The 27,432-nt window shown below is 42.7% G+C and overlaps 1 protein-coding gene across 1 annotated transcript in view; it reads right to left on the bottom strand.

The window, feature by feature from the left end:
* The window catches only part of fhod1 (formin homology 2 domain containing 1), a 47,983-nt gene extending 21,442 nt beyond the window's left edge, over nucleotides 1–26,541 (bottom strand). The window contains exons 1-8 of the mRNA XM_030794119.1: nucleotides 26,377–26,541; nucleotides 24,595–24,701; nucleotides 19,487–19,551; nucleotides 4,101–4,168; nucleotides 3,188–3,293; nucleotides 2,706–2,800; nucleotides 1,532–1,643; nucleotides 1,065–1,159 (exon numbers count right to left, since the gene is read on the bottom strand). Of these exons, the coding sequence (XP_030649979.1) occupies nucleotides 1,065–1,159; nucleotides 1,532–1,643; nucleotides 2,706–2,800; nucleotides 3,188–3,293; nucleotides 4,101–4,168; nucleotides 19,487–19,551; nucleotides 24,595–24,701; nucleotides 26,377–26,541 (813 nt within the window). The remainder of the gene's footprint in view (nucleotides 1–1,064; nucleotides 1,160–1,531; nucleotides 1,644–2,705; nucleotides 2,801–3,187; nucleotides 3,294–4,100; nucleotides 4,169–19,486; nucleotides 19,552–24,594; nucleotides 24,702–26,376) is intronic.
* Nucleotides 26,542–27,432: the final 891 nt, after the last annotated feature.

The following is a 27,432-nucleotide window of genomic DNA, read 5'->3' as shown; positions in this document are numbered from 1 at the left end:
GAACGAACACTCAAGGCAAGTTCAAAACACAGAGAACTGTGCAAGTGCAAAGAGATGTGATAAACTCTCCATTCATAATACAAGTCCTTCCATAAGATACAATACGATACGATACGATATGATACGATACGATACGATAAGATAAGATGATGTAACACGACATGACGTAACACGACATGACGTAACGCGACATGACGTAACGCGACATGACGTAACGCGACATGACGTAACACGACACTTTATTGATCCCAAGGCAGGGAAATTTGGGCGTTAACAGCAGCAGAAAGACAGGTGAAAGTATAGATAAAAAATACAATATGATAAATGTAATATACTATAGTGAGCAATAAAAAACAACAAATGAACAAATAACTGTACATGTATTGCAAACAAATGAGCAAAACAGGTTCAGGTATTTACAGTGTCCAAATGTACATGCAGTGCAAGAGGGCGTGAGAAAGAGCAGTAGACATATGATGCATGCGGTTCAGATTCACATATTTTAAGTGTTAGATATTTAAGTGTCCAAGCTAGGTATATTAATCAAACTGTGAAGCACCTGGATGAAGTATAAAAGTTTGTTTAGCTGAGGGTATATGTGGGTAAATCCAGTGTGGAAGAAGGTGGGGGGGTGGGAACAACTGGGTAAAAAAGACAATAGGCAGTTTCTCTTCATAATAAAAGTCTCCATTCATAATAGAAGGGTTTCAAGTCTAAAAGGGAACCAGTTATTGGTGGTCATCTAGGGCGAATTTGCTTCAGAAATTTAATGAATGTCATAAAAACAAGAGGTCATTATACGTTCATGGAGGTTTGACAGGGATATGATGTAAACCCCAGTTACATGAAAAATGTGGCTCATTATTAATGTGGGTGATTATTTGTGGTCATCTGAGGTCCATAGGATTTTTGGAAACCTACTGAATGTCATAAAAATCAGAGGCCAATGCGGAGGTTGAACAGATTTGAAGCAATAGGAGCTGGACCTGTTTGTCCTGTTGACTGTCATGTCAGAATCAGTCGGGACTGTGTACACGTGTGTGTGTGTGTGTGGTGGAAAATACCTTGTTAATGAGCGTCATTGTGTACACCAGCAACTCTGTGTCTGTCCCACTCTTCTCCTCAAGAATCTCCGTCAGGTAAGTCCAAGACTTTACACCTGAATCAATCCATACACAAACAGTCAGGTCTCCTTTCACAGGGCAATGTTTCAACAACAAACTATCACACACACAACAAACACACACACACACACACAAAACACACACACACACACACACAACACGCACATGCACACACACAACACGCACATGCACACACACACAAACACACACATTGACACAAACACAGTCACACACACGGACACGCACACGGACACACACACACACAAAACACAAACACACACACACATAACACGCACAGGCAGATGCATACTCGTACTGTAAACACATAGACACACACGCGGACACACAGCACATGAAAGCTAACCATGCTGACAGTGTGTGTATGAGAGAGAGTGTGTTGTGAGTACCTCTCTTGCTGTCAACCATGTTGACTGCTTGAATGAACAACGGGCTGTTGGACTCTGTGTACTCAACAAACACTATCAGCAGCTTCAGAGCTGTCTTCACCACTAGCCGAGACTGAGATAACAGAGAGAGGGTGAGAGAGAGAGAGAGAGAGAGAGAGGAAAGAGGGGGAGAGAGAGAGAGAGAGAGAGAGGGAAAAGGGGGGGGAGAGAGAGAGAGAGAGAGAGAGAGAGAGAGAGAGAGAGAGAGAGGGGAAAGAGGAGGAGAGAGAGAGAGAAGCAGTTACACAGTTACACCTTCTGCACACTAGATGGCATAAGTACCAAGGGAGACAAAGTACAGATTACAACAATACTCCTGAAGAAAACACATTCCTTAAGCACACAGTCACACGACATGCAGGTATATCAAGGCTTTTTTCTCCAGCCCCTTCCAGACAAGAGCGACTCGGCCTATCCAGCTGAGCCAGACTGATTGTCTGAGACAGCTTGGTCAGAGCCGGGCTCAAACACAGTTCTGCGGTGGTACGGCTCTGCAGGAAGACAGCGTGGCCTACAACAAGGTTCTCCCTTGGAAACGGAACAGTCTCATTCAAAAGAGCGATTTCGTCCAGACAGAGATATCTGTATCTCTGTGGTTTGTTTGTTTTCACGTTCGGGACGAGCCACAGGATATGCAAATGCTTCCCTGTGCGTTTCACACAACCGCTCTATACATCTGTCGCTTTCACTTCTCTCTCACAACTCCATCCCTCTCGACGGAAAACGAAAACCGCCACTCCCTCATGATGAAAGGACACAGATGTCATGTGTGATCTGTTTATTCAATTTTTCAGAGTCATACCACTTCATTTGCTGAAAAAAATAACTACTTACAAATGTCAAAGGAGTGTACGCAACATAGGATAATTCGGTTTATTCCTAAAGTCATTAAACCATGCGCTGCAGTCTAAAATGTTTAAAACAGTTTTGAAAATAATGTAACGGTTTAGTTGACAAATTGCAGAATTTCATGAAATGTCTACACATCTAACCTGTAGTCAGTAATTGGGGTGGATGGACAGACAATAGTGTTCTTTTTTTGTTTGCTTGGTTGGTTGGCTGGTCTGTTTGTGTGGTTCCGGTTCTGTGAAGGTCAGAGAGCGGTCGGGGAAAAAAAAAAAAAAAAAAAACTCACCAGGCTGCCGGTCAGGGTGTAGAGCCACTGCACGGTCTCACTGTGGTTTATAACCCCAATCATTCCGTCCACAAACAGCATGATCTGACTGAGGGCTATCAAACACAGAGAGAGAGAGAGTTTCAATTCCAAACAACAACCTTAAATAACACACAGTCCAATACAGAACAAACTGCACTGCCTGGCATTAAAACAGCCATGAGTGGGAACTGTGCTTCTGCTGGGTCCAATGGATGTTTCAGCTGTAATGTGATGGTTCTTGACAGTGATAGGGTTTAATAAAAACAAAAAAATAAAAAAAAATTTAAAAAACGGTAAGTAACACAATCTAATTGGTGCTTATTTATCAATATGGAATATGCTTTTCACTGTGGTTCAGTATGTCTCCAGCAGCAAAAGACAAATGGGCAGTTTCCATGTGATTACTCACTGCTTTACATAAACTGCTGTGTTCTTAAATAGCTTTTTTTCCTCCCTCCTACCTCTGAGGATGTAGTTCTGGTAGTTATGATCAGCCTCAGCCCCGACTTTAATAAAACATGTCAAACCCTCAGAGTTCACAAACTCTGGCACCAGGTCCTTATCATCCTAAAACAGAAAACAAACACCAAACACAGACTGGAATTCCTCAGCCGACACAAACTTGACTCTCAGTGTGTGTGTGTGTGTGTGTGTGTGTGTGTGTGTGTGTGTGTGCGCGAGTCAAAAACAAACAATATGTCCTCACTCTCCAACGAGTCAGGTCATTAAGCACAAAAACACAAACAATGTAGACAAAGAATTTAAAAGTTCATGGTGGAACAGGCGGGTCAGGCCGATAGCGGCATTTTGCTCTTCCTCCTCTGAATATGCAGAAACACAGGAGTGAAATAGGCAGAACATTGGGAGTTCATTCCTGCTGCGACGACAGCGATTTACATACCACTTTCACTAAACGAGTCATTCATCATTCTGTGTATTCATGACAGTGAGGTCTATGGTATGTCTGTTATGCGCTCTCTCTCTCTCTCTCTCTCTCTCTCTCTCAGCTCTTTCTCTTGTGCTAGCGTTTGGAGACTTTACTGCAGAGGGTCAAGGGGGAGCCATTTCCGCTGGCCGTGCTGAAGTCAGAGATGTGACAGGGCTGGATGAGTGGGAGGCACAATCGCTCTCTTGCCTCTGTTCATCCTGTCTGTCGCATACTGACTCTGTTTCATACTTACACACGGCTGAAGTCACGGGAGTGACCCATGTGTTTCTCTGTTGCGTCTTTTGAGGTCCTTCTCTCTCTTTCCCTCCCTCCCCCCCTCTCTCTCTCTCTTTCTTTTTTCTCTCTCTCTGTCTCTCTCTCTCTATCTCTCTCTCTCTTTTCACTGGGACAGCAGTATAATGATGCCCTTATCTGGGACTCTTTACCTGGAACAGTTGTTTGAGGGAGAACAGCGACCGTCGCAGCTCAGGCCCTTGAGAGTTGTACAGCTTTTCTGTTAAAAAAAAAAAAAAAAGGAAAAGAGTAATTATGACCAGTGACCAAAAGAATGACACCAATACTTCTATCAGCGAGTGTAAATTCTAGTCATACTTAATCACAGACGCTATAAATTCTTTGAACACCACAGATTATAGTGTTGGGGGGGAGGGGGGGGGGGTTTCAAGGGCCTTGTGAAAGTTGCAGAGTAATAAAATCTCTCACAGACTCATACGCATCTAAGCACGAGAAATGAGGGAAACCACCCTCAACCACGACGGACATAAACACTAATGTAAGTCTGAGGTACACGACTACACAGGAACCGATGACTAGTGCAGGCACTCAAACAGAGAGAGTCAACGAGCCACTGGATCAGCATCGCCATGACAACTGTGTGTCACTGAAAACAAACAGGTTTTGTGTTATAACTATTAGACTAAATACAATTGTTCAGTATTCCGTGAAGTCAATAAATCGTGGCACTAAAATACCAGCTCTCTTATCAGTTTATAACAGAGGCGATGAGATGCGCACGTCAACCTCTTATAGAAGGGTTGGTAATGGCAACCGTTATTTAGACACAAACACACAGAAAACAACAAGCTGATACGCCCAGGAATCTCGGTCATATAAATTCCTGACACATTCTCAGCTGGAAACAAAGGTCGGTCACATTTAAGAGTCATTACAGATAACAAAAGAAAAAAAAATCCAGGGTTTTATTTCTCTCTCTCTGAGGATAAGAGGGGGGTTTTCACTTTCTGAGAGATAGCGTATACTTCTGTCATTGGCCACGGCAGGGTCAGAGTTCTGCGTGCATGTGTGTGTGCTATCCCAGTGTGATCCAAACATTAGCGACAGGATGATAAACAAAAGCACAACAGCTGACATGAGGCCAGGGCTGTCTAACTATGGGAAACTTGGCATCACAGCCTGTAAACTTGGCATCACAGCCTGACAACTTCTGCTGGTTTTTTTTTTTTGCAATGCACAGAACTGCAACACAATGTTCCACCAGAGTTATCATGTCATGACTTAATAATATGCATATAATAACTGTTGTGATGAGATTTCATTGTGATCTAACCAAAAAAAACATGATGCACCTAAATGTGGCCTAGGGTTGTGAAGTCACTCTTAGTGATGAAGGCATTAGTGAAAGTGAAGGATGTGTCACACACAGGCCAGAGAGACAGCACTGAAAGCAGTGAAATGCAATCCAGAGACCTCTGAAATCACATCAGATACCTGGGGCCTCCTCAAGTACTGGACAGCATTACTGTACTGCCAAGACCAACACCTCTCTCTCTCTCTCTCTCTCTCTCTCTCGAACACACAATATCTCTCTCTCACTCTTTCTCGCTCTCTCTCTCTCTCTCTCTCTCTCTCTCTCTCTCTCTCTCACACACACACACACACACACACACACACACACACACACACACACCACAACACACACTCTTTTGATCAGATTATGTGTGTTCAACTATTTTAAAAGCACTTGTGAAAACAAATATGGATTTGTACAGAAAGTTCCAAATATTCCTCACACAGCTGTAGGGCAGAACTGAGAGTTGAACCCAAGCAGTCTCTCTCTCTCTCTCTCTCCCTCTCCCAGCCCAGCTGAGTTAAAGGCACTGTGCTTCTTCAAGTCGTGTCTGCCGCCGTGGAAAAGCCCACTTCATCTAAACACAGGCATTCTTCACGTTTTTACCTGCTACTGCTGCTACATACCTTCACAGAGCCGGAGCCACCCACAAACAGAGCAACAAAAAGCCATATGTCAAGGCTGAGTCTGGGGTCCTGAAATGGATATGAGATTCACAGGGAGCAATGTGTGTCCCCATAGAGACATTCCCCCATGAAACCATGGCACAGAATCAGGGCCCATGCCAAACTCATCTGCGTCACTGCCCGAAGTCAATTCCCAAAGAGTATATTTAATATTTATGAGGACTGAATACTACAAACGTGAATAATAACCTAATATTACCTCATGAGGTTTTAGGAAACAATCTTGTTTTGTTTCAAACCCCCTCACGGTTTGATTCATTTGCTTTGACAACCAACACTTAACTGCGTCTGTCACCACAGTGGTCACAAGCTATTCTGAAACTGAGTTATTCTGAAAGTTGTATGTGTGTGTGTGAGTGAGTGTGTGTGTGTGCGTGTGTAAGTGTACCGCCAGTTACAGTGAAATAAAACCACAAGGAACTGCATTGTGCAGATAACCCCAAAAAACAGTGTCAAAAGAATTTCCTTCTTTTAGAAAGAGAGGGAAAAAAAGAGAGAGAAGAGAGAAGACAGAGAGAAGCGAGAAGAGAGAAGACAGAGAGAAAGAGAGAGAGAGTAAGCGAGAGAGAAGCGACTGCATGGGTGGTTATCAGGGAAAGTAGTCAGGATGTTTAAAACCAAATAAAAACACACAAACTATAAGCTTTAGCTTAAGAGACCGTGTGACAAACTAAACTGTTCTCAGACCCCCTGCTGAGGGAGAGAGACAGGCAGGGAGAGAGACAAAGAAGAAGGAGAAGAAGGAGAAGAAGAAAACAAAGAAGAAAACGAAGAGTCAGATCACAAAAGATTTTCTTAAAGTATATCGTTTTAATACAATTTTCTCCTCTCAAACGAATGCATTACCCATATGACATGACATTCTCATAACACACATGTTTGTCATTACACTCATGTGATCACACAATCGCATTCCCTGTTCCCAAATGGGACATTATAAATAAGTCGGGCATGGGACAAATCTTGCCCATTCCCACAGGCCCCGGTTCCCCATTCCTGCCCCATCATTCCGTCTTTATGAGCTATGGGCATCGGAGCGTCCCAAACGACCCAGATGTGCCCAGTTTAATAATAATAATACTAATCATCAGAGGGAGACCATGTGAGATGTATCAAAGAAAGGACATTCCTTACACACAAAGTCCAGTCAGGACAGAGGATCAGAGAAACAGGCCTTAACGCCCAGGCTGAAACATGACAGAGATCTGCTCAGTCAAAGCTTTGTCCCGTTGTGCAACGACCCTCTGAGAGAACTCCATGCAGATTTTAGGCTCCAGAGGAAAAGTCTGGAGACAGAAAGTCAACACATTCATTTAACGCGGGGGGTGTGGGGGTATCCCAAAATGCCGGTCTTTCAGTGATGTTTAGCCGATCCGCCGACTTCTGCCCGCACAAATCTTAAACAATTCCCAGTCCAGACTGGGGGAGTAAAGAACTCTTGGTGAAGAAACTATAAAAGCTGACAAAACACAAAAGTTCAAAGATTACCGAAATTTCATTGGACTAAAAATAGACAATATTCTCGTTCTGTGTGAAAAGAAACATAAAAAGGGATATCAGACAGCAAATCGGGAAGGGGGGGGGGGGGTACATTAAATAGCTATACATCTGAGTAGCACAAAAATGACACCAGATTGACTCATGACTTACACGGGACACTGCAGATCTGAGACATGTCACTCTTTCTTTCCCACAGTTCCTCTTTCCTCCTAATTCACCGACACTGATTTGAACTCTTCAAAAACCTAATCACGTCTGAAAAGGTCTTACGTGCGAACTCTGCAAAAGGAAACTCCGGGGTTTTCCAAACTATATTTATATTCATTTTTTTAATTGACCTTAATCATAGCAAAGAGGTACACTTAAAAAAAATACCCTTCAGGTGTGATAAAAATTCACCTACATGCCCAGAGTTAATGATTATTTTATTCTTACAGCAGCTGTAACAGTGTGTGTGTGTGTGTGTGTGTGTGTGTGTGTGGACACTGTTCAGTCAGGCAGTGGAACTAGCTGAGGTGAGAAAAATGGAGGAGGTTTCACTGGGGCCTCAGGGCTCAGCAGATTCCTACAGTCACAATGAGGAGATTAATCAGTCTGACCTGATCCCTCTGCTTCTCCTCCAGAACGCACTAAGACACACACATACGCACGCGCACACACACACGTGTGCGTACACACACACGTCCGCGTACACACACGCACACAGAAAGAGAGAGAGAGACAGAGAGAGAGGGAGCGAGAGAGAGAGGGAGAGAAAGGGGGTAGAAAGTGACAGAGAGACAGAGAGAGAGAGCGAGAGAGAGGGAGAGGGAGAGAAGGGGGGTAGAAAGTGACAGGGAGACAGAGATAGAGACAGAGAGAGAGACAGAGAGGGAGAGAAGGAGGGGTAGAAAGTGAGAGAGAAACAGAGAGAGTGCAAGCAGCCAAGCAGAAATGATGCTGGCAGATAAAGAACGATTAGAGTCATTATGACTTATTTAGCCTGGAGGCTTCTAAATTTTTGTTGTTCTAACTTTGCTCTTCAGAACCCGTGGAGCCGACATTTATTTCATTTTACAAACACACACACACACACACACACAGAGACATATTCATGAATGAATAAGTACATACATACATATGTCTGTCTGTCTGTGCGTGCGTGCGTGTATGTGTGCGTGTGTGTGCGTGCGTGCGTGCCTGCGTGTGTGCATGTTTGCACGTGTGTGTGCGTGTAAACAGGCTAATGTTTCGCTTTGGTAGTTCATTTCAAGTCTGTTCATGAGGTAGGATGTCGTGTAGCTGAGTCAGACATTTTGGTCTGTGCACCCTAACAGTATCCCCACTGGAAACGGCGGCTATTGTGCAACAGTTCCGGCACAGGAAGCCGTGATGGAAAGGGACACAATTAAGAACAGAGCGACTCACCATGCCAGATGACAGACGGAAGAACAATTAGAACAGAGTATCCGAGTCAATTTTCAGACGTTTCAGAACCATCGACACCACTAACGGATCAACAGAGAAATAACGGCCATGCTCCAGAATCTAAAGACTGGGCCCTTTGACTTGAGAATGAGGAATCTGTGTATCTAAAGTCCAAGCTAAACAAAACTCCATAACAACTCTATGGGCTTGATACACAGATGGTCATTTTAAAACAGTATCATAACAGCATATTGTTAATTTATCACACAGCTCTGTCAGAAATGTTTGATATTAGTGGGTCACATGAGGATCTTTCTCTCAATGAAAAAAAAAAAAACCCCACATGTATCACGTTTGGCAGCTGGCTTTGCACTGCAGACTGCCAGACGACATCAGGATCAAAAGCTGACTTAGCAACTGAATCCTAAAATTACACAGCTCTGTGTGTGCGCTCTGTGTATATATGTGTGTGTGTGTGTGTGTATGTGTTTATCGTAAATCTCAAGAGAGTCAGGGGTCGCACTAAGCTAAAGCAACATGACAAGCATCCTTCTACACTGTCCCTTAACTCAAATCCTCATTCTGAAATATTCCCATCGGAAAAATTCCCACCAGAGATACTGTGCGTGGATGAAGGGCCAGTGTGCAGGTTTAAAGTGGATCAGGGCTAACCCAGGCTTTTGGTGGTTTTGGGGCCTGTGTTACTCTGAAATCTGATAGGACCAGATACTGGGAGTACTGTTTATGGTTGTGGTTCTATTGGAGTATAAGAATAGAAAGCTGAGTGAAAAATTTCACAACAGGATATTGTCTTTGAGGAAATGAAAAAAAAAAAAAAAAAAAAAAGAGAGAGAGAGAGAGAGAGACAGAGAGAGGGAGAGATGCCACACCAGAGTTGTCCAATCCATTTTAACTGCGGCATTTTCCTGCCGAGGTTTTGGCAAAACAGAGACACTTCAGATCTGACATGGGGCTGCAAGTAAATGTAGCCGTATTCAGCACTTTCAGTGCTCGGAGGAAGCCAAATGTCGACATTCCAATCAAAACCATGCATGCTCAGGGACCCGCCTACTTTCCCTTTCTGTCTTCCCTATTCACACAAGACAGGCCGTTTCCTAAACAAACAACCAGCTAACCAAACAAAAATATGGTGTGCGTCCAGACAAAAGGCTAGTGACACTGGGACACCTTTTACCCTTAAACCACCGGAGCAGGCCGAACGGAAACGACCTGTAGGCATCTTTTTTTACAAACCAATAAAATCACAAAACAGGCACCGTCAGACCAGCCAAGGTCCCTCATTGACTTGAGTGACAGTCCTGAAGGTTATAGGTTGCATGTGTGAGAGGTCGAACCCCTCTGGTGGTCCTTTTTGAAGGCATCGTTTTGTTTTCTGACCATCTCTCTGCACCCCCTTATATGGGCACCAGCAAAACACCAGAAACCGGCATCGTTAGAAAGAGCACATTCTTGTACGAGTTGCCAAACTGAGGAATAATCTAAATGATTCCCAGAATGAGAAGGACCAGGGCTTACTCATGTTTGGTCCGTTATAAGCCCTGAGCAATGAACCTCTCAGAATCTTTAAAAAGAAACCGCATTCACCTCCTGCCTCACAAAAACGCAAAACAACAAATTTAACTTGGCTTCGAGCAGTCGTGATTCCAGCCAGGCTCGCGGAGTGAGGTCCTCATTTATAACCTTAAAAACATCACTTCTTTTTAATGGGGATACTTGACACTCTTTACAACATCTTAAATTACTCTTATGATGTGCTAAAGTTAACAGGGACATTTGCCAATCTCTTCAGTGCTGGTATTATATATCAAAGAATCACCATGAGTCTTGAGAAGCAAAAATAAAGCGATGACATTTGGCTTGAATATGCCGTGAGGGACTATAACTATTTTGAAACACATCGTAAAAGCAGTAAAATACTGAATTTGAACTCACAACGAAATACTGAATTTGAAGGGTTTCAGCATAAAAGAAACCCTTTACCGAGATCTGCGACCAACACCTATGCTTTAAAAGCAGAGCACTCTTCCCATATTGTTACATTATCCATGTCATATGTTAGCTAAGCCGCAAACACACTACAGAACATATGAGGGTAATGACTTTACCCACAGGCCAGAGGGCATGACTGCGGTTGGGCATCTGTCTCCACTTTACTGGTCTTTGGTGTATAAGTACCACAGTTCTTTATCAACTGGGTCCCTCTGGGGCCAATAAAGTCCTATATACAAAGCCATGAACGTAACCTTTACCCCGCTAAAAGCAACAAACTATTCAAATACTTGTTCAAATTCCAGTCAGATCAAAAAACAGAAATGACATGAAAAGCTACTGTTCGTGTCTCACAGGGGAATTGGAGAGAGAGTTGGGCAGCGAGAAAAAAAACAAACAAAAAAAAAAGACACAACGTTTTCTTCCGAGCCCAGCTTTCTCTGACACGGCTTAAACCCAAAGATATTCCACATAAACAATGCATTCTTGCTACTCTGTGTCGTAAACGTAACATTAAATCATTCATTTCACAGTCACATTTAAGGCTATAAAAACATGCAACCAATTAGGCCATAAAAACATGCAACCAAAATGAAAAATTAGGCAGCCACATACTAACTAATATGCAGCTATCATAATCCATGTGTGAGTTGTACAGAAGAAGTGATATCTGGACCATTAAATGAACTGCTGCCAGTTTGAGACGAAATCCTGCTGGAGGAACGGGGTACTGACGTCTGCTAGGATTCATGACGGCACCAGTCCTTCCAGTGCTGTGCCAAGAGTACTACACTACGGAAGAATGCTGTCATCAGCCCCTGGACTTTAAATAAGGATAAGCACTGTGGGTTATTGTTTTTATTATTCACCACTTCACTAATCAAATGGCTTAAAGCATGCGCGCCTGGCTCTGTCTCCTTACAGAAACAGAGAGAGAGAGACAGAGAGAGAGAGAGAGAGAGAGAGACACAGAGAGAGAGAGAGAGAGAGAGAGATAGAGAGATAGAGAGAGAGAGAGAGAGAAAGGGATACAGACACAGATAACACATACAGGACACACCAATGAATTTAACTGTGTGTAAGTAACCAAGCCAAATTGTGCAAAAAGGAATTCATACTGTGTTTGATTTAATATATCAGCAATATAAACACACACCCACAGACACACACACACACACACCTACACAGGCACACACAGACACAGACACACACACAGACACACACACAGAGAGCTCAAGCATGACTTTTCAAATGTGTACACATATCATTAGCACTCCAGCACTATTGTACTTAAAAAGTTATTCTGTATGTCAAACACTGATGTGAAATCGTGTCAGATCACTGAAGCATCTCTTTCTGGAGCAAAATAAGGGTCAAGTACTCACTGATTGCTTGTTTTGGTTCAGCTGCCCTGCACGGCAAGCTTTGCTGCATATTTTTGGAACAAAATATCTAATATTTACCGTCTGAATCACTGAATGTTCTGAGACTTCAAATTTAGCTTGATGACTAAAACCATATATCATTTCTTTATGATGGGAAACCCTCTATAGTTGACATCAGATGCCAAAAATATTTGCACTAATGTCTTACTGTTATTTAAGATCTTTTCAAACATCCAGCCTTGGCTTTCTGGATAGACCTTCTCAAGGCCAACCCAATAGGCAGAAGGCATGAATCTCTCTTCTTCTCTCTCTTCTTCTCCCTCCTCCCCTTCTCTCTTCTTCTCCCTCCCCTGGTCAGTCTAGCTGAGCTGTCTGGGTGTGTCACTAAACTAAAGGGAAATCCTGGGCAGATGACTCATGGTGTGACATATGACCCAAAGAGAGTCTGCCTCTGTTGAGAGAAGCAATATCAAAGATGACACCAACAGCTGACGGGGGCTGGCAGGAATCCCTCTGGCACCGGGGCTTAAGACACCCATACGGACTGGCCACAGGAGGACCAACAGGGGTACGTTAAATGCTTCGGCACTGACCGAGGGCCTTTAGATAGCCTTTGGCAAGAGGCTGTGGAACTCTGGGCACGTCTAGACAACAAGGTGAACTGGGAGGCTTTGGGCGGTTTGACTCTGGTCAGAGAGATGAGGTGGTGAGAGCATAAAGCCAAGCACAAAACACACACACACACACACACACACACACAAAACACCTCTAAAACATATGTTCAGAACCTTCACACAAACAGTGTTGTCCCTCAGCGGTAAGCCTTGAACCATTTAAAGGGGAAATGTCAACTTATGTAACAGTAATTATCGGGGGAGCACCCTTTCCGACCCCCCACCAAAAGTTTGTTGCGTTCTTTTAGAATACGACTTAGGATAAGCTAATGTGTGCAGCAAAACAAAAAAAACCCCACACTCTAACGGAGAAACTGTAGTTGATGCTAAGTCATGTTAACTGTTTTACACCCTGTTGAGCGTAATCAGGCCTCAGAATTGATGCTGAAGGGCGGGGGGGGGGGGGGGGGGGCAGGCTAAGTGGGTAACATTCGGGAACAAAGGGCATTAAATGTGTACCACATCAAATGTGAGACCAGTGAGAACACGGGACTGAGAGCAGACATTGCCCAAAGTGTAATGTACAGAAAGCCCTAGCTTTGGACTCTCTGTATTTCTAAATACTACAGACAGACAATAAAAAAAAGAAATGCAAATGAAGAACATGGAGTCCTGTCTACGGTTTGAACGCAGCTCTGTGTATATATATATATATATATATATATATATATATATATATATATATATATATATTACACACACACACACACACACACACTCCTATGCCTCGTCCACAGGAAACACACACACTTACACAGAGTTTTATAAATATCCTCCAATAAGACTACAGAGCTTGGCTAAACCACCCTGGTCCCTACGGGCCGGTCTCTGCCAACAACCCTTCACAGGCCCAGCACAGTCTGAGGAGAGCATAGGAAGGTCTCTGGCTGGAGTGGCCAAACCTTCAGAACCATCGGCATGAGGAGCCAAACACACACACACACACACACACACGTGCACGTGCACGCACACACACACACACACACACACACACACACACACGTCCTTTGGGCTGAAACACACACGCAGAATCCCAGCTGTACCTACCTACACATTTACGATAAGTGATAAGCAAAGCTCATTCTTTTGAAGTGTGATCTAGATGGCAGAGATGGTGGGTAGGCTTTGGGGTTAGACGTAAGGCCACAGAACCATTACGTCAAATCAGCAGGTCCAGGCGTACGGTTCCCAGACACAGCGCGGTTAGGGTCGTCTCGCGAGCGAGGTAAAGAGGAGATAGAGCGGCTGGCAGACGATGAGGGGAAATGAATGCGGCGGGGAGCACGGACATGGAAAACAGTGGAACGCCAGGCTGAGGTTTTGGCTACAGCCCCTGCTGGAAAATCTGATATCGAGTAAAGAATAAGAACAGGGTCCTTGCTCAATCCTCATGTTAAAAAAAAAAAAAAAAAAAAAATTCAAATAGATAAATAAATAACAAATAGTCATAGATATATATATATAAAGAAATAAATATATAAATAACAACAAAATATTCAGAGTAAAGGGGCAGAGAGCTCCTGAGAGACACCCTAAGTAATGATTAACCACTGCGCTGGGGAAATTAAAAAGGCGGGACATGCAAATCAGCTGAAGCCTCTGACAGAATTGCTCCGCCTGAAGGGGGGAAAAAGGAGCAGACTGGGAGCCTGATATAAACTGAGCAGGATTTGGTTTAGACAGGTTCCCAACTGAAGATTTAAAGACATAGATTAAGGCTATTTTTTTTTCCTTTTTTTTTTTTTTTTGACTGAGGCAAAGTTGACCATGGACAAAGTGTCTTCTTGAGTAAGACACTCATGAACCCTTTGCCAGCTACAGGCTGGTACAAACAGAATAGGAATAAAAGACAGACGGAGATCTGCTAAAGTCAGAACACACTAACACATTACTCAGCTGCTTACTTAACTTCAGTGACCTAAAATGTGTGCTGACTAAGGCTAAATAAAAATAATGAGCCACAGCTTTGCTCTGAGGCTTTCTGTTGTTGGGGTTTTGGTTTTGTTTTTGTTTCTTTTCTTTTCTTTTCTTTTTTTTTTTGGAAGACCGCACCGGATCAAATCAATGTGAGGAAGGGACACAAGCTTTTTTAGGTCTGACAAGACAAAGCAGAACCAGCGGGTTGGCATTTCCTGTTGGTCACTTTAAATTGATTCTGTTCCTCCACTTAAAGGAAATTACTGAAGGAATGTTTAAACAAAACCCCCACGGCGCTATCCCGAGCTTCCGAAAAAATTCAAAATTCAAAATGCATCCTTATCGCATGCGCGATTATCTCTCCAAACTGACATAAATATACTTCTTGGCATCCAACAGCTTGTGAAGAGCAACCACAGGAAATTGTTCCACGTGCTTTCTAATTGGTTAGAGAAAGGGAGCAGTGGGGAGGGGCTTAGAAGTCCTCAAGCTGAACAATCTTTTTGGGCTTATTGAAAGACAAAAATGAGGTGGATTATTTGATTCTTCAAGTTTGTAACATTCCTAACTGGATAATGAGCTACATGTATATAATAACTGAAAAAGAGACAGGTTCATGATTATATAACCTTCTTGGCAATGTGGCATACTGTCTCATACAACTCTTGACCTTTGGCATAATAGTTTACAATATTAACCAGACTCAATAAAAAACACACACAGTGAGAAATACTGGCGAAGCTTTGGATGTAACCGGCATACGTTACATCCTCTGGTCTGATCTGTGCTTTGCTGGTGAAAAACGAAGACTTTATTAAACCCTGAGCAGAAGGGCATTGATGTGAAACAGACAGTAACACATCCCCGTAAACACGGCCAACTATAAAAACCAGTTGTTGGTCATGCTTCTTGTCTTACCACGCTACTCAAACGGAACACAAAGAGGGAGTACAGGCTTGCCCCCAAGGGATTCATTTGAGGACAAGGCACTTCACACGGCTTTGCATGGGCACGTCCTAAAAACAAACTTTATTTTTTTTCTTTGACGAACGGTCATTTAAGACCATATTTTCTGAAACAGTCAAGTGTGAATCCATACATGACTGAAAACAGGATGCTGTGTCAGAATGCCTATTTAACACAACAGGAAAACAAAGGGAGATAGCAGAGCCTAGGACTTGGTTCCAGGCAGTGACAGTGCGTCAGAAAAGCGTCACACAGACAAGAAGCAATTTGAGAGGACTGTGTTCTTTGCAAAAATGCAAAGCGAGCAGATGACAGTCAAATGTCAATAAAAGTAAAACGGCAAGAACACGAACTAAACTCTGCGTCTGTGTTTCATCTTTCTGTTTCTTTGGTGAGGGCACCGTTTCGGAGTGGTTTCTAGAAAGCCTGGACAAAAAGGTGTTATGTAACAGGTCATGAAGAGGACTTGAGCACTTTATTAAGAAGTCAGAGCGAGTTGCCTTTGTGAACATTTGCGGAAAACTCTCAAAGTCTACCCTAAGCCACAATAATAATAGTTACTCGCTGCTGTCAGCTTCCCAAAAGAAACACCCATCTCTGATGACACTCCATGCACTGAAGTGTACATTTCCATTCATGTCAGCACTTGGCCAGAATCCGCCAAATGAGCCAACAGCTTTCCATCATGACGGTCATGTGACCCAGCTGTTCTAGAACAAAAAGCAGGAGATTTGTGTACAAACCAACAATGTCATGAGGACATGATTTGCCAACATGGCTCTATCAACCTTCACTGAAAGTATGAAACAAGTTGTTAGAATTACTTTCCAAGAACGATGGAATTTGCAAGAAGGACGGAGACACCACGTGTGTGGTCGTGAAGCAATGCTGAGTCAGTTTTTTTGTTTTTTCCTGGACAGGAAAGGGAAAACGCTTCCACTTCGAAGGGAGAGAGCCTCTGAGTAAATTAAGAAACACAATTCTCTTCTGGAAAATTTCACTAAAAACACCACAAGCCATGACACAGGTCATGCCATGAGTAATCAAAATGCTGGAATTTCCCCAGAACAATCACTTACAGAAAAGAAGTCCACCGGGCTGTCATCATTGCACAGTAAGAGTGAAAAATCAAAGAAGTTCAGGTTCAGGTTACTTTATTTGTACTCGGAGGTTGACTTGGTTTGCAGCAGATGAGTCATCATCCTTTTTGACACATGTTTTACAAACAACACAGACAATTTACAAACATGATAAAAGTACCCAGGTTCCAATCCTCACTAAACCACTAAAACTAAAAAATAAAAACGATAAATAAAATAAAACAAAATAATAAAATAAATAAACAGATTTATCATATCATCTGTGCAATGTTGCTACGGCTTGTTCATCTGAGTAATAGCTGCTGGAACAAAGCCATTTTTATACCGCTTTGTTCTGTTCTTTGGGACGATGAACCGTCGTCCAGAAGGAAGGAGCTGAAATGCAGTGTGCAGCGGGTGGGAGTCGTCATTTAAAATCGAGCCAGTTATCCTCTGTAACTGTCTGGCGTACGGGGACACTAGGTTAAGCTGCGACTCACCGATCAGCCTACTGGACCATTTAGCAATTTGATTCAGAGAGTTTCTGTTCTTTAGAGATAGGTCTGCAAACCACGACACCAAAGAAAAAAGATAAAAATCGGTTCAACAAAAGCATGATAAAATGAGGTCATGGTGGTTTTGTGGAAATGTGGAAAAAGGACAGTTTCCTCAAACAAACCAAACGCCGACACCCCTTTTTGCACACAGCCTCACAAGTGAGTCCACTTATGACTTCATTACACGATCATACTACAAGTCTACAGCTAGACAACTACGCTTGAGCAGACAGATCGCTCCAGAACTGGTGGTGTTGTTACTTTTGACAAGTTGAACTGATAACAGACCTGAATGCAGTGTAAAAGGGAGAATGTTACAGATAGGAAAATTCCTCCTCTTGAAGTAAATAATAGTTGACGGGTCATCTGTGCATTGTGCTAAAAACTGCGACCTGAATCGCGGTAACCAGTCTGTCTCGTTAAGCCGCTTTAAAGCTCTGTTTTACTCCCACACCCATACCCTTTTTCTCGCTTTCCAATGCTGACTGCAGCTCTTCTGTTTCCTCATTAAACGTGGTGCAATGGTTGAGAGCTTTCAAAGGAGGAATGCTTTCACACTAAACGACTTTGTGTCTCTCTGTTTTGTCCTTAAGAGTGTGCAGAGCATTGCTGTCAAGTTCATTTACCGCCTTCGTGCCATCTCACCGCTGCTCAAATGAGAATGACAATTACCTGCCAACTCTCTAATATCTCTCATGGCTCAAGTGTGGCTCAGTCAGTGAGTCAGTCAGGTGATGTTTGCCATATTTGGAACCGGGACTGCTAACTGCACATCTCTGGGGTTCTGCAGTGCTTCATCAGAAACACTCAACCGAAGAGTAAATTCACCTCAGCGTTCAGAATATTCAAATGAACGCTCAGCGTTTGCAGGATGGATGTATAGCGCCGATAACCCAACAACTAATCCCCATAACCTGAAAACTCATTCAAAAAATCTTGCCATTGCAAACTGGCAAAATGAGACTTGGCAAAAATACTCACAGGACCCCACATTATCACAACAATAACTGTGACAAAACATGAAAATTTCCCATATTCTTCTGAATCATCTTATTCGAGGAAGTGACTGACTGGTTTAGCCTCCACATGCATGTCTAAAGCATGGGCCCAAGCACTTGGGCAAGACTGGCTAACTGTGTCGCAAAGACAGTTCACCTGAAATCAATCAGCTTCCCACAGACACATGATACAAGCTCCAACCTGTTGTTGACACACAATTCTGACAAAGTGAGGAGCGTAGTTTCTTGGGAAGAGATTTGGGTTTGAATCTGGAACATGACAGCTCTCTGCTGATGAGCCCTTAAGCAAGGCAGTTAATCCAAAGATTTACTTTATAGGCTTGAAACCTTTCACACTGATAATATGGATGAGTCACCCTACTAAAGAATATCAGCTAAACAAACACAAGCAAAACAAATATATTAGACTGTGATAACGTACAGCAAAATTGAAGCACATTGTGATTGTTTAAAGGGTCACTCCACTGGTCAATGAAACGCTATCTTTAGTTGATGATGTTACCACTGGAACGATTAATGACAGATTACAGGGCGGGACTGCCGAATACTTTGGGAACTCGAAACCCGAGAACAGGGATAAGAAAATTTGAACACTGCTGAGGTAGGCAGTGGACCACATCCCTATTTTCCACGATGGTCTTGGGCAAAAATTCAGCTCAAGTGGAAAAAAAAAGAGAGAGGATTCTCAGGCTACGTTAGCACTTCAGTCACAAATGGAGAATTTAAGTGTGAGCTCTCTAAAGGGAAACTAGCCACAGCAGTTCCTCGCAACACCAGAGTATTAAATTCTGTGTGCATTCACCAGTGAACTCCAGTTACACTGGATGACAACCAAAAGGAAGCCAGAAGACCAAAACATTCTTCACCAGCTCAGTTTTTCAATGCGAACAGTCAATTATTTCGATATGCACGTCTATTTTTCACCGCATGGGCTGAAACATGCACATAATGTTGTGTCCCTTCATGAGAGAAAACGTCTTAAATCAGACTGGTTGAAAAAGACAGAGAAAGCAATTATCTTACCGAGGATGGCATGTACCCGCACTGAGAGCTGAGTCCGCAGGATAAGAATGGGTTTCTTTCCTTTGCTGTGGACAGAAGGAAAATAAAAACATTTCAGATCATAGTCAAGTACAGGACAATCAAACGTTCCGTGGATATTAATCTCGAGTGATATTGAACACACACATGGTCCTTTCTACAACAGCACAGGAGGAATAAAGTTTAACGTCTGGAATCTGACTGCACATTTTTAAAGACATTTTTTTTTTTAACAAAACGAAGGAAAAAAGGCACTTGAAGGATAAAGCAGATGGATCTGAGACACTCACAGGAGATCCATAATAACACTCCCACTTGTTGCCATGACGAAATACAGCGTAGCTCTTTTCACAGAGACATATGCGGGCCACAAGGGGATTATGACATGGAAAGTCACAGTAAAGACTCAGACCAAGGAGGAGAGGGATGGAAACTATGCTCTGTTAGTGTCAGCAGCTAAAAACGGAGCACTCACGCTCTTAAAAGTTTTCTTTAAGGCCAATCTCCATCCTTTCTACATTCAAACACAGCTCGCTGCAATTTAAAGCCTCCTGTTTTCCGAGTCTGATTTCAGATGACTAGTTTCTGGTCTTTCTCCATTACCCCTTACCGAGGAGCCTAAGCTCCAGCTGTGACTAAACTTCTCTGGCTGTCCACTCACGCCGGAGCCCTCATTAAAGCACGAGTTCCCTTCCCACTAATCACCGCGTTCACCAACGACACCATAATAAACCGGGACCCTTCTGGGTAACACGTCACTTTTTCTACAAGGAAAACTACTGCTCCAAAACAAACGGAAAAAAAGGGGGTGTGTGTGAAAAGACAAGCCAGTTCATTTTACTCCCGGGATCACAATTTCCCCTCACGTTCACTGAGAAACGTTAAGATCGTTTGTTGCGGATGATGTCTTTCTTTATGTAACGCGACACCTTTGACTGGTCCAATCTCCACAATCTGTGCGAACGTTAAGACTGGCGTTTTTTTGGCGATGTACATGAGTGATATGTGCTCGGTCTTTTGAGGTAACAATGTCACAGCCACAGAACAGGACGTGCCATTGTTGCTTACGAAGAATGTGCAGAGGCCTCACACAGATTAAACAAGGCTCATATCATTTAGATTCTACACCCTAGATTATACACATTTTCATTGTTGGATAAATTCATGAAAAAGCCCACATACAATGAAAACAGTAAAAAGTATACATTCATTCGAACAATTCCCTCACTGTTTCAGAATAATGTACAACCAGGGAAGCTTTTAAAAATCAGCGGCTTGGAAGAAACATCCAGGCCCACACAAACTTGATTTGCAAAAAGGATACAATTCTACCAGATTAACTCAACAATCAAGTACTTCAAGTGCATCTCCTCCAGCATTATTGATCGCCTGCAAATGTTCATTTTGAAACAATTAGTTACAACAAGGCAAAAGATCTTTTGAGTATTTGATGTGGTACTGATGTGACCTTCTTTCACTGGCCATTTACAGGTAAATGCAAAAATACAGGAAACACCACATAAAAGTGTCTTAGTGCGATGGGTTCCCATGAGGCATAAGAGCAGCTTCAGTATGGCTTAGCAAAGATTCTGCTAACGCTTGGAAAACTCTCAAAGGGACACGGCACAATTTTTCCATGAGAGATCCTATGATTTCCCGTTTCGCTGACGACTGTGAAAAACTGGTCTGTCAGACGCACCACAGCAGAATCTCCCAGAATCTCCCCCCAATTCAACAATAACCGAGATATAGCAACTGAGATGGCTGCGGCACATGACTTATGTCATTTTCACACTCATCTAACCATTCAACGTCCACTCGCTGTCATGCTAAATCAGACCTGTCCCGCTGGAATAGAAATGCCGCATCATTCACTGAGTGGACCACATCTGGGGGATGCCGGGGGGTGACACTGAGTCGACCTACACCATGCCAAGACATACCAAAGCCTCCAGAACTCTTCACAGCGGGGAAACTAGCACTCAGGTCTTTGGGCCTCTTTTGACAATGTGTCCACATGCACTTGTTTTCCTCTTGAGAACAAGGTGAGGGATGACGACCGACCCAATGACAGGTTTTCATTGTTCAGTAGGGCACCACCTGTGGTTTCTGTGCCAAGTTCCTCGATAAATCTGTGGGGGTTTTTTTGTTTGTTTGTTTTTTTTTACATGGAATGCAGGGCTTACACACTGCACCCTGATCATAGATACCCCTCTCTGTAAAGTTCTCAATAGATTTCTCGTGATAAAACAACGTAACCTGAACATGCCAAAGACTTCCTACAAACCAACATCCAAACGCCACGATCACGGAGTACAGATTTTTGATCTCAGCTGACCCTAACTGACATCCCTCCCTAAAAACGCCCACGAAAACATTGCTTTCACCACTGTCTCTCAGTATTCATCATTCATCAGTTTAGGCCCTATCGGATGTGCCCGGACAACCACCTCTCTTTCCAAGTCAGTAAGATCTTATCCTCCAGCTATAGCAGCCAAAATCAGGGGTGTCTCCCTTGCATTTCTCTACATGAACCTAAACACAATGGGTTATTCAACTCATTCATTATCTCATGAGCCACACCCTGTGGAGGGACCTGCTTTCACTATGTTTTACATTCCTAATGCACTTTACTGTTTCCTTCATTTCAGTCGTTACCTTTATGTTACTGAGTCATTATGTCGTTCGGTTAAAGATCTCCAACTCAGTGAGTGTACATAAATGTTTTCTTTACCCTGATAGCGAGTATATTTGGTCAGGCTACAACTGTGAACACTGGCTGAGATATTAGATATGAGATATTGTGCGTGCATTTGTTGTGGATCTCTGAGTAAATATACACACAGCTTGAGGCAACATCTATTCAGTGCAAGTCATGAATGGAACATGCGAACTGATATGATAGCGACTAGAGTGTGAACAGGCCTGACCGTTGCTAAGCAGTCCCTGTAAATGATCCAGCGTAATGGACACCAGTAATAATAACTGCTGAAGGGCATTCAGTTAGGCCATGCGACTCAGACACAAAGGGCTGTTGTCATAGCACAATGGCCAAAGCATATTCTATTCCAATGATTAATTTGCATTCAACATTTGAGAACACTGACTGTGATTTGCTATGGCAACTTGAATTCAAATTAGGAAAACTTGAGTTTTGGGCGCTAAAGATTCTGACTGGCTATATCATTGCACAGATAAATATCACCTTAACACGCTCTAGGAGATGTTGGATAGATGGCCCGATGGCAAACAAACAGATACTTGGTAAGATGTCTATATGAAAAAAGTGCCATCTTTTTCCCTTCGAACCAAATTGACTTCTCCTTTTCAGTCACCTGCAACACTTTTCTTAATTCATTTCAGACTTTCAACACATCGTGAACAAGTACAGAAATGCCTAAATCCTTGGCAAAGTGTCCGCTACAATCCAGTTTTAGTCTGTAGATACTACATGTCTGAACACGTGGCAAACATTGTGTTACGTCCACACACGTGGAGTTAGACTCTTCCCTTTAAAATGATCTCAAACACAAATACAAATGTAGTCAAATACAAATGTAGTGAAATACAAATATATCATTACAAACCTCAGTCACTCAAAAAATAATAAGGTGATAAGGTGAAAGGTTAACTAACCGATAAAATATGAATCATATATATATATATATGAAAAGAAAACAATTATTTCTTCCCTGGGGGAGTTCCAGTGGCTTCACTCAAAAAGGAATCCGCATTGTTGTCACCATCCCACCGATAATTTGATCATTTTTCATGTGGTGCTCTGTCTATTTCCTAACCATTCAAAACAACGTTCATTCTTTCAATAGTGTTATTCCTTCACTTCCTTCACACACCACATTTCATCCGGTAAGTTCAAAGCGGGGAAAGCCTGGGAATGATGTTTAAGTCCGGACTTTACAACCGTTCCTTTTCCTGCTACGGCAAAACAAACACCCGGTCGAGAGGTTGTCCATCTAGAGCTTGGACTGAACTTGACTGGATTAAAGGCCGTGTTAACACTATTAGAACAAGCAAAGAAAACCTTGCAGTTCTGATGATTTTTCTTAAGGTGAGATCCCTTTCTGGACTAGAACTCTTGGGGGAAAAAAAAACCTGATAAGTTTTCTGGTCTCTCCTTCCTCCTAATGAGTGATATTATAAAATGTTGAATATTTCACACAGCTGTGATAGGCTGAGGCTTGTGATGCCAGCACATACCACAAAACAAGACCCCCCCCCCCCCCCCTCCCGCTAAACAACAATATACAGTGGTCTGTAAGGTCTCATTACTCTGTAGCACACATCCAATCAGTTCAAAATGCTCTGGCAGTTCAAACTTTCTTTTTCTGTGTTTATAACACTTATAAATTCATATTACAGAAAACTTGTGCCTCATTAGCTGTGGAAAGGGGTCCAAGTCGCTACAACAAAAATAAAACAACCAATGTGAAAATAATGTTTCACACACAAAAAAAAAAGGAACCGAATGAACAGAGATGTTGTAATCCAAGTGAATTCTGTGATTACGCTCCAATGACTCTGCCATGCTTGTTCCAGATTTGTGGACTAAAATAGTACCTCATGACTGGAAACACTGAGGACCGTTTTGGTTAAGGTAAACCAGACCAGTGACTCACTATAGCCTGGGTGCTCTTTCCAAGGTTCCCATGACAACATACTGTACAGTATGCTCCAGGCACCCCCTCTGCTCCATTCCACGTATTCCAAGGTGCTGATATGTCAGAGGGGTGTCTGACCTTCACGAACCTCCCTTATGTACGAGATTTGCTGATCAAGAAATAGCAGCATCTATGACAGAACTAAATGTGTGATCGCACGGCACTGCACTAAAGTGTTTCCGTGAGCACGATGCTGCAAGTGACACCGATGCCCTCAAAGGTTACGTTTAAACCTTATTAGTTGTACTGTCTGGACTGGAGAACAGACAGAGAAAGGTGAGGGGTTGGGTAGGAGCTTGTGCTGTTTTGCAGTCAAAGAAAACAGAAATAGAGTGAAAAGGAGAGAGCAAGCTTGAGGGTGAGACAGAGGCACAGAGAGAGACAGAGAGAGAGAGAGAGAGAGAATCTTACGCCACGTCATCGTAGAGCTGTTCCAGATCATCCCTCTGTTCTGCAAAGGAGGAGTCCAGGTCCAGGTAGTGTCCATTAGTAGCCAGTTGCAGAGTAGAGTCCTCTAACTGCGAGAAACACACAGAGCTATAGTCAGCATCTCTGTCCACAAACACAGACACACACAGACAAGGAGCCGAATACAAATCCGTGGGCACACATTTCGCAGGTGAATACTCTTTTTTTTTAAACAGTCTTTCTGTGAATGGTGTATCAAAGTATCAAAAATTGTGATAGTTTTATCAGTTCTACATGTGTCCTCCGAAACCTTCAGTCTTACAATATTACACTCACTAGATCTCTGTATTACACTCACTAGATCACCCAGACTGGGAGGTCAGGCTGTCTGCTACATTACAAAACACTGAGACTGCCACCAACAACAGAAGTGTGAGAAAAGCGTTGTGCTTTTCATGCATCACTGATGGAGAAGGAAGCTCCACCTGCTCTGAGTTAAAAAAAAAACAAAAAAAAAAAAAAAACGATAACGATAATGATCGACATGTATATAAAGCAGCAGGTAAAGAAATCACCTCACAGCATTATTCTAGAATGATGCCTCTCATATTTCACACCCTATTCATCAGAATTCCATGAATTCTGTAGGACTGATAGGGCAGGATGATTACCGGTCTTTTAATAGTAACTGATGTAAACCATATTTGCCTGCCGTTTACAAGCCGAAGCGGTGACCAAAGGAGCACTCATTCTAACTGGTATCGCATGGCATGATGCGCATAAACTACGCCGACAACGCCACGTCCCTTACAGACTCATAATAATGGGATGATTGAGGCCATTCCATGTGCTTATCTACTGTTTACAGATCCCACCCTTTCCTTTCAGTTTTAACCCAATTTAGCCTCAAGTCACGGCGCTTCCCTGAGGTTCCGTAGACAAAGTTTACAGCAACGAGTAAACTGGACAGCGTCACAAAACAGAACTTTAAAGTTAATTTCTTGCACAGAAGACACCTGTAATTAGCTCAGATAATTAAGACATAGCAGTGCTTAACTGTTCTGTTCCTTTTCTGGTTTTCCCCACGCTCCTAAGCATTTTTAACTTGCGGCACTATGCCTCCGGGCAAGAGAGGAAGCAGTGCTAAGCAAAGGGAAGAATTCGTAGGGACATGTAGTCTCAGGTTCTTGATCTGATACAAGGTTATTCCTGGCGATGTTTCGAGCTTTCATAAGATAATGATCCCCAACAGTCACTCTACCATGTCAGTTCAATGTACCCTGACACATGTGCCGTCATTCCTGATTCAATTCCTCTTTTCCGATTCAGATCAGCCAAGTGCTTTTATCATTTTTTACGCATTTAGGCGAGAAGCACAGAAATACACCACGTCATCCGCTCTGAATAGTTAGAATGTATTGATCTAAACAGGTGAAGGTGTCTTTGTTCAAAGCTGACACTGGATACAAGTCAAATCAGTACGATCACGCCGACTGGTGTATCCACTTCACAACCTTTGTTGAGTCCCAAATGACGGACACCTCACTCGGTTTTCAAAACAAATTCCATGTATCCACATGTTTGAGGCAAACTAACTTATGGTACTCCAACAGATAAAAGTCCAGTCACCTAGTTTTGGCAAAGGTAAACCTGTGCTGGTCCACTTAGTGAGTATTTTGATTTGGGCACAGACAGAACGTCTCACCTTGCATAATTAGCAACCGAGCAAAGTTGTATGCTCTAGAACACGGAAAGGGCGACATGAACATTCTCCCGCAAACTTACCTTTAAAGGTGCCTCTAACAGTTTATGAACGCCAGCGATTTGCTCATTGATTGCAAGATTCTCGTTAAAATCATATGGTGGCGGTCTCCTTGGTTCGGGGAAATTTGTGCACACAAACGGGTCCGCATCCTCCAAATATTGGACCCGACACGTTATTGTAGCCATATCTTTAAGTGAGAATAGGTGTCTTGGCTTTTGGTTGCTACTCCTGTGACGCCAAAAAGAGACTCACAACGCATTAAAGGTCCATTCCGATACAGCGGAGAGACTATCAGGGGAGAAACTACCACTAGCGAGAGCTCTTGTAAAGTGCGTGACGTAGGTTACTGAGCAAGCTGCTATTCAAATGAGTCATGAACCAAAGCTAGTATGAGCAGTTGCAGGAACACCTCTTTCATAAAGTCATCTCTTCCAATAAATGAACCGTGAAGGCCTATGTCAGCGACGAAAAGCGAAATTTGGGAGGGTGCAATATTGAGATCCGCGCTGTATTTTTCAGAACTAGAGCTGCGTTGCCATGATCAAACCAATTTGCCGCGTTTTGTGGGCTTTCTTGTTGTACTGTACTTCTCAAGACGTCTGTCAGTAGAAAATGTTACAATGTCATTTCAATGTGCGTGTAGATTATTGTTATCTTGTAGAAATATCTGACTTCATGTTCGCAGAAATCAATAAATGTCCGCACTTGAAACTCTGACACGGAAAATATGTCAGTAAAATAGCGCTTCCTAGTGGTTAATTGACAAGTCTTCCAGTGTATATGCTACTACACACACACACGCACGCATACATTTAAATATGGAAAATCAATAACAACAATAATAATACAAAAAAAAAAGAATTCCTCATTAAATCACAACGAATTAAGATGTTGGTTCCATTAGCCAAGGTCAAAGTCGTTTTACTGTGTTACGCATACGTGGTGTACAGACACCCTGATCGTATGGAGACGCATTGAGTTAAGTCTGTTAGTTAAGCTCCTTGTCAGTGGCTTTGGACAGAAACATCTGTGAGATGACTAAATATAAATAGGAATGTAAATGTACATGTAAATAT

This window comes from Chanos chanos, chromosome 2 (assembly GCF_902362185.1).
Source record: "Chanos chanos chromosome 2, fChaCha1.1, whole genome shotgun sequence".
In the NCBI taxonomy this organism is placed as follows: Eukaryota; Metazoa; Chordata; class Actinopteri; order Gonorynchiformes; family Chanidae; genus Chanos; species Chanos chanos.
The sequence above is the reverse complement of the archived record's forward strand: the minus strand, read 5'-3'. Positions and strand labels throughout refer to the sequence as shown.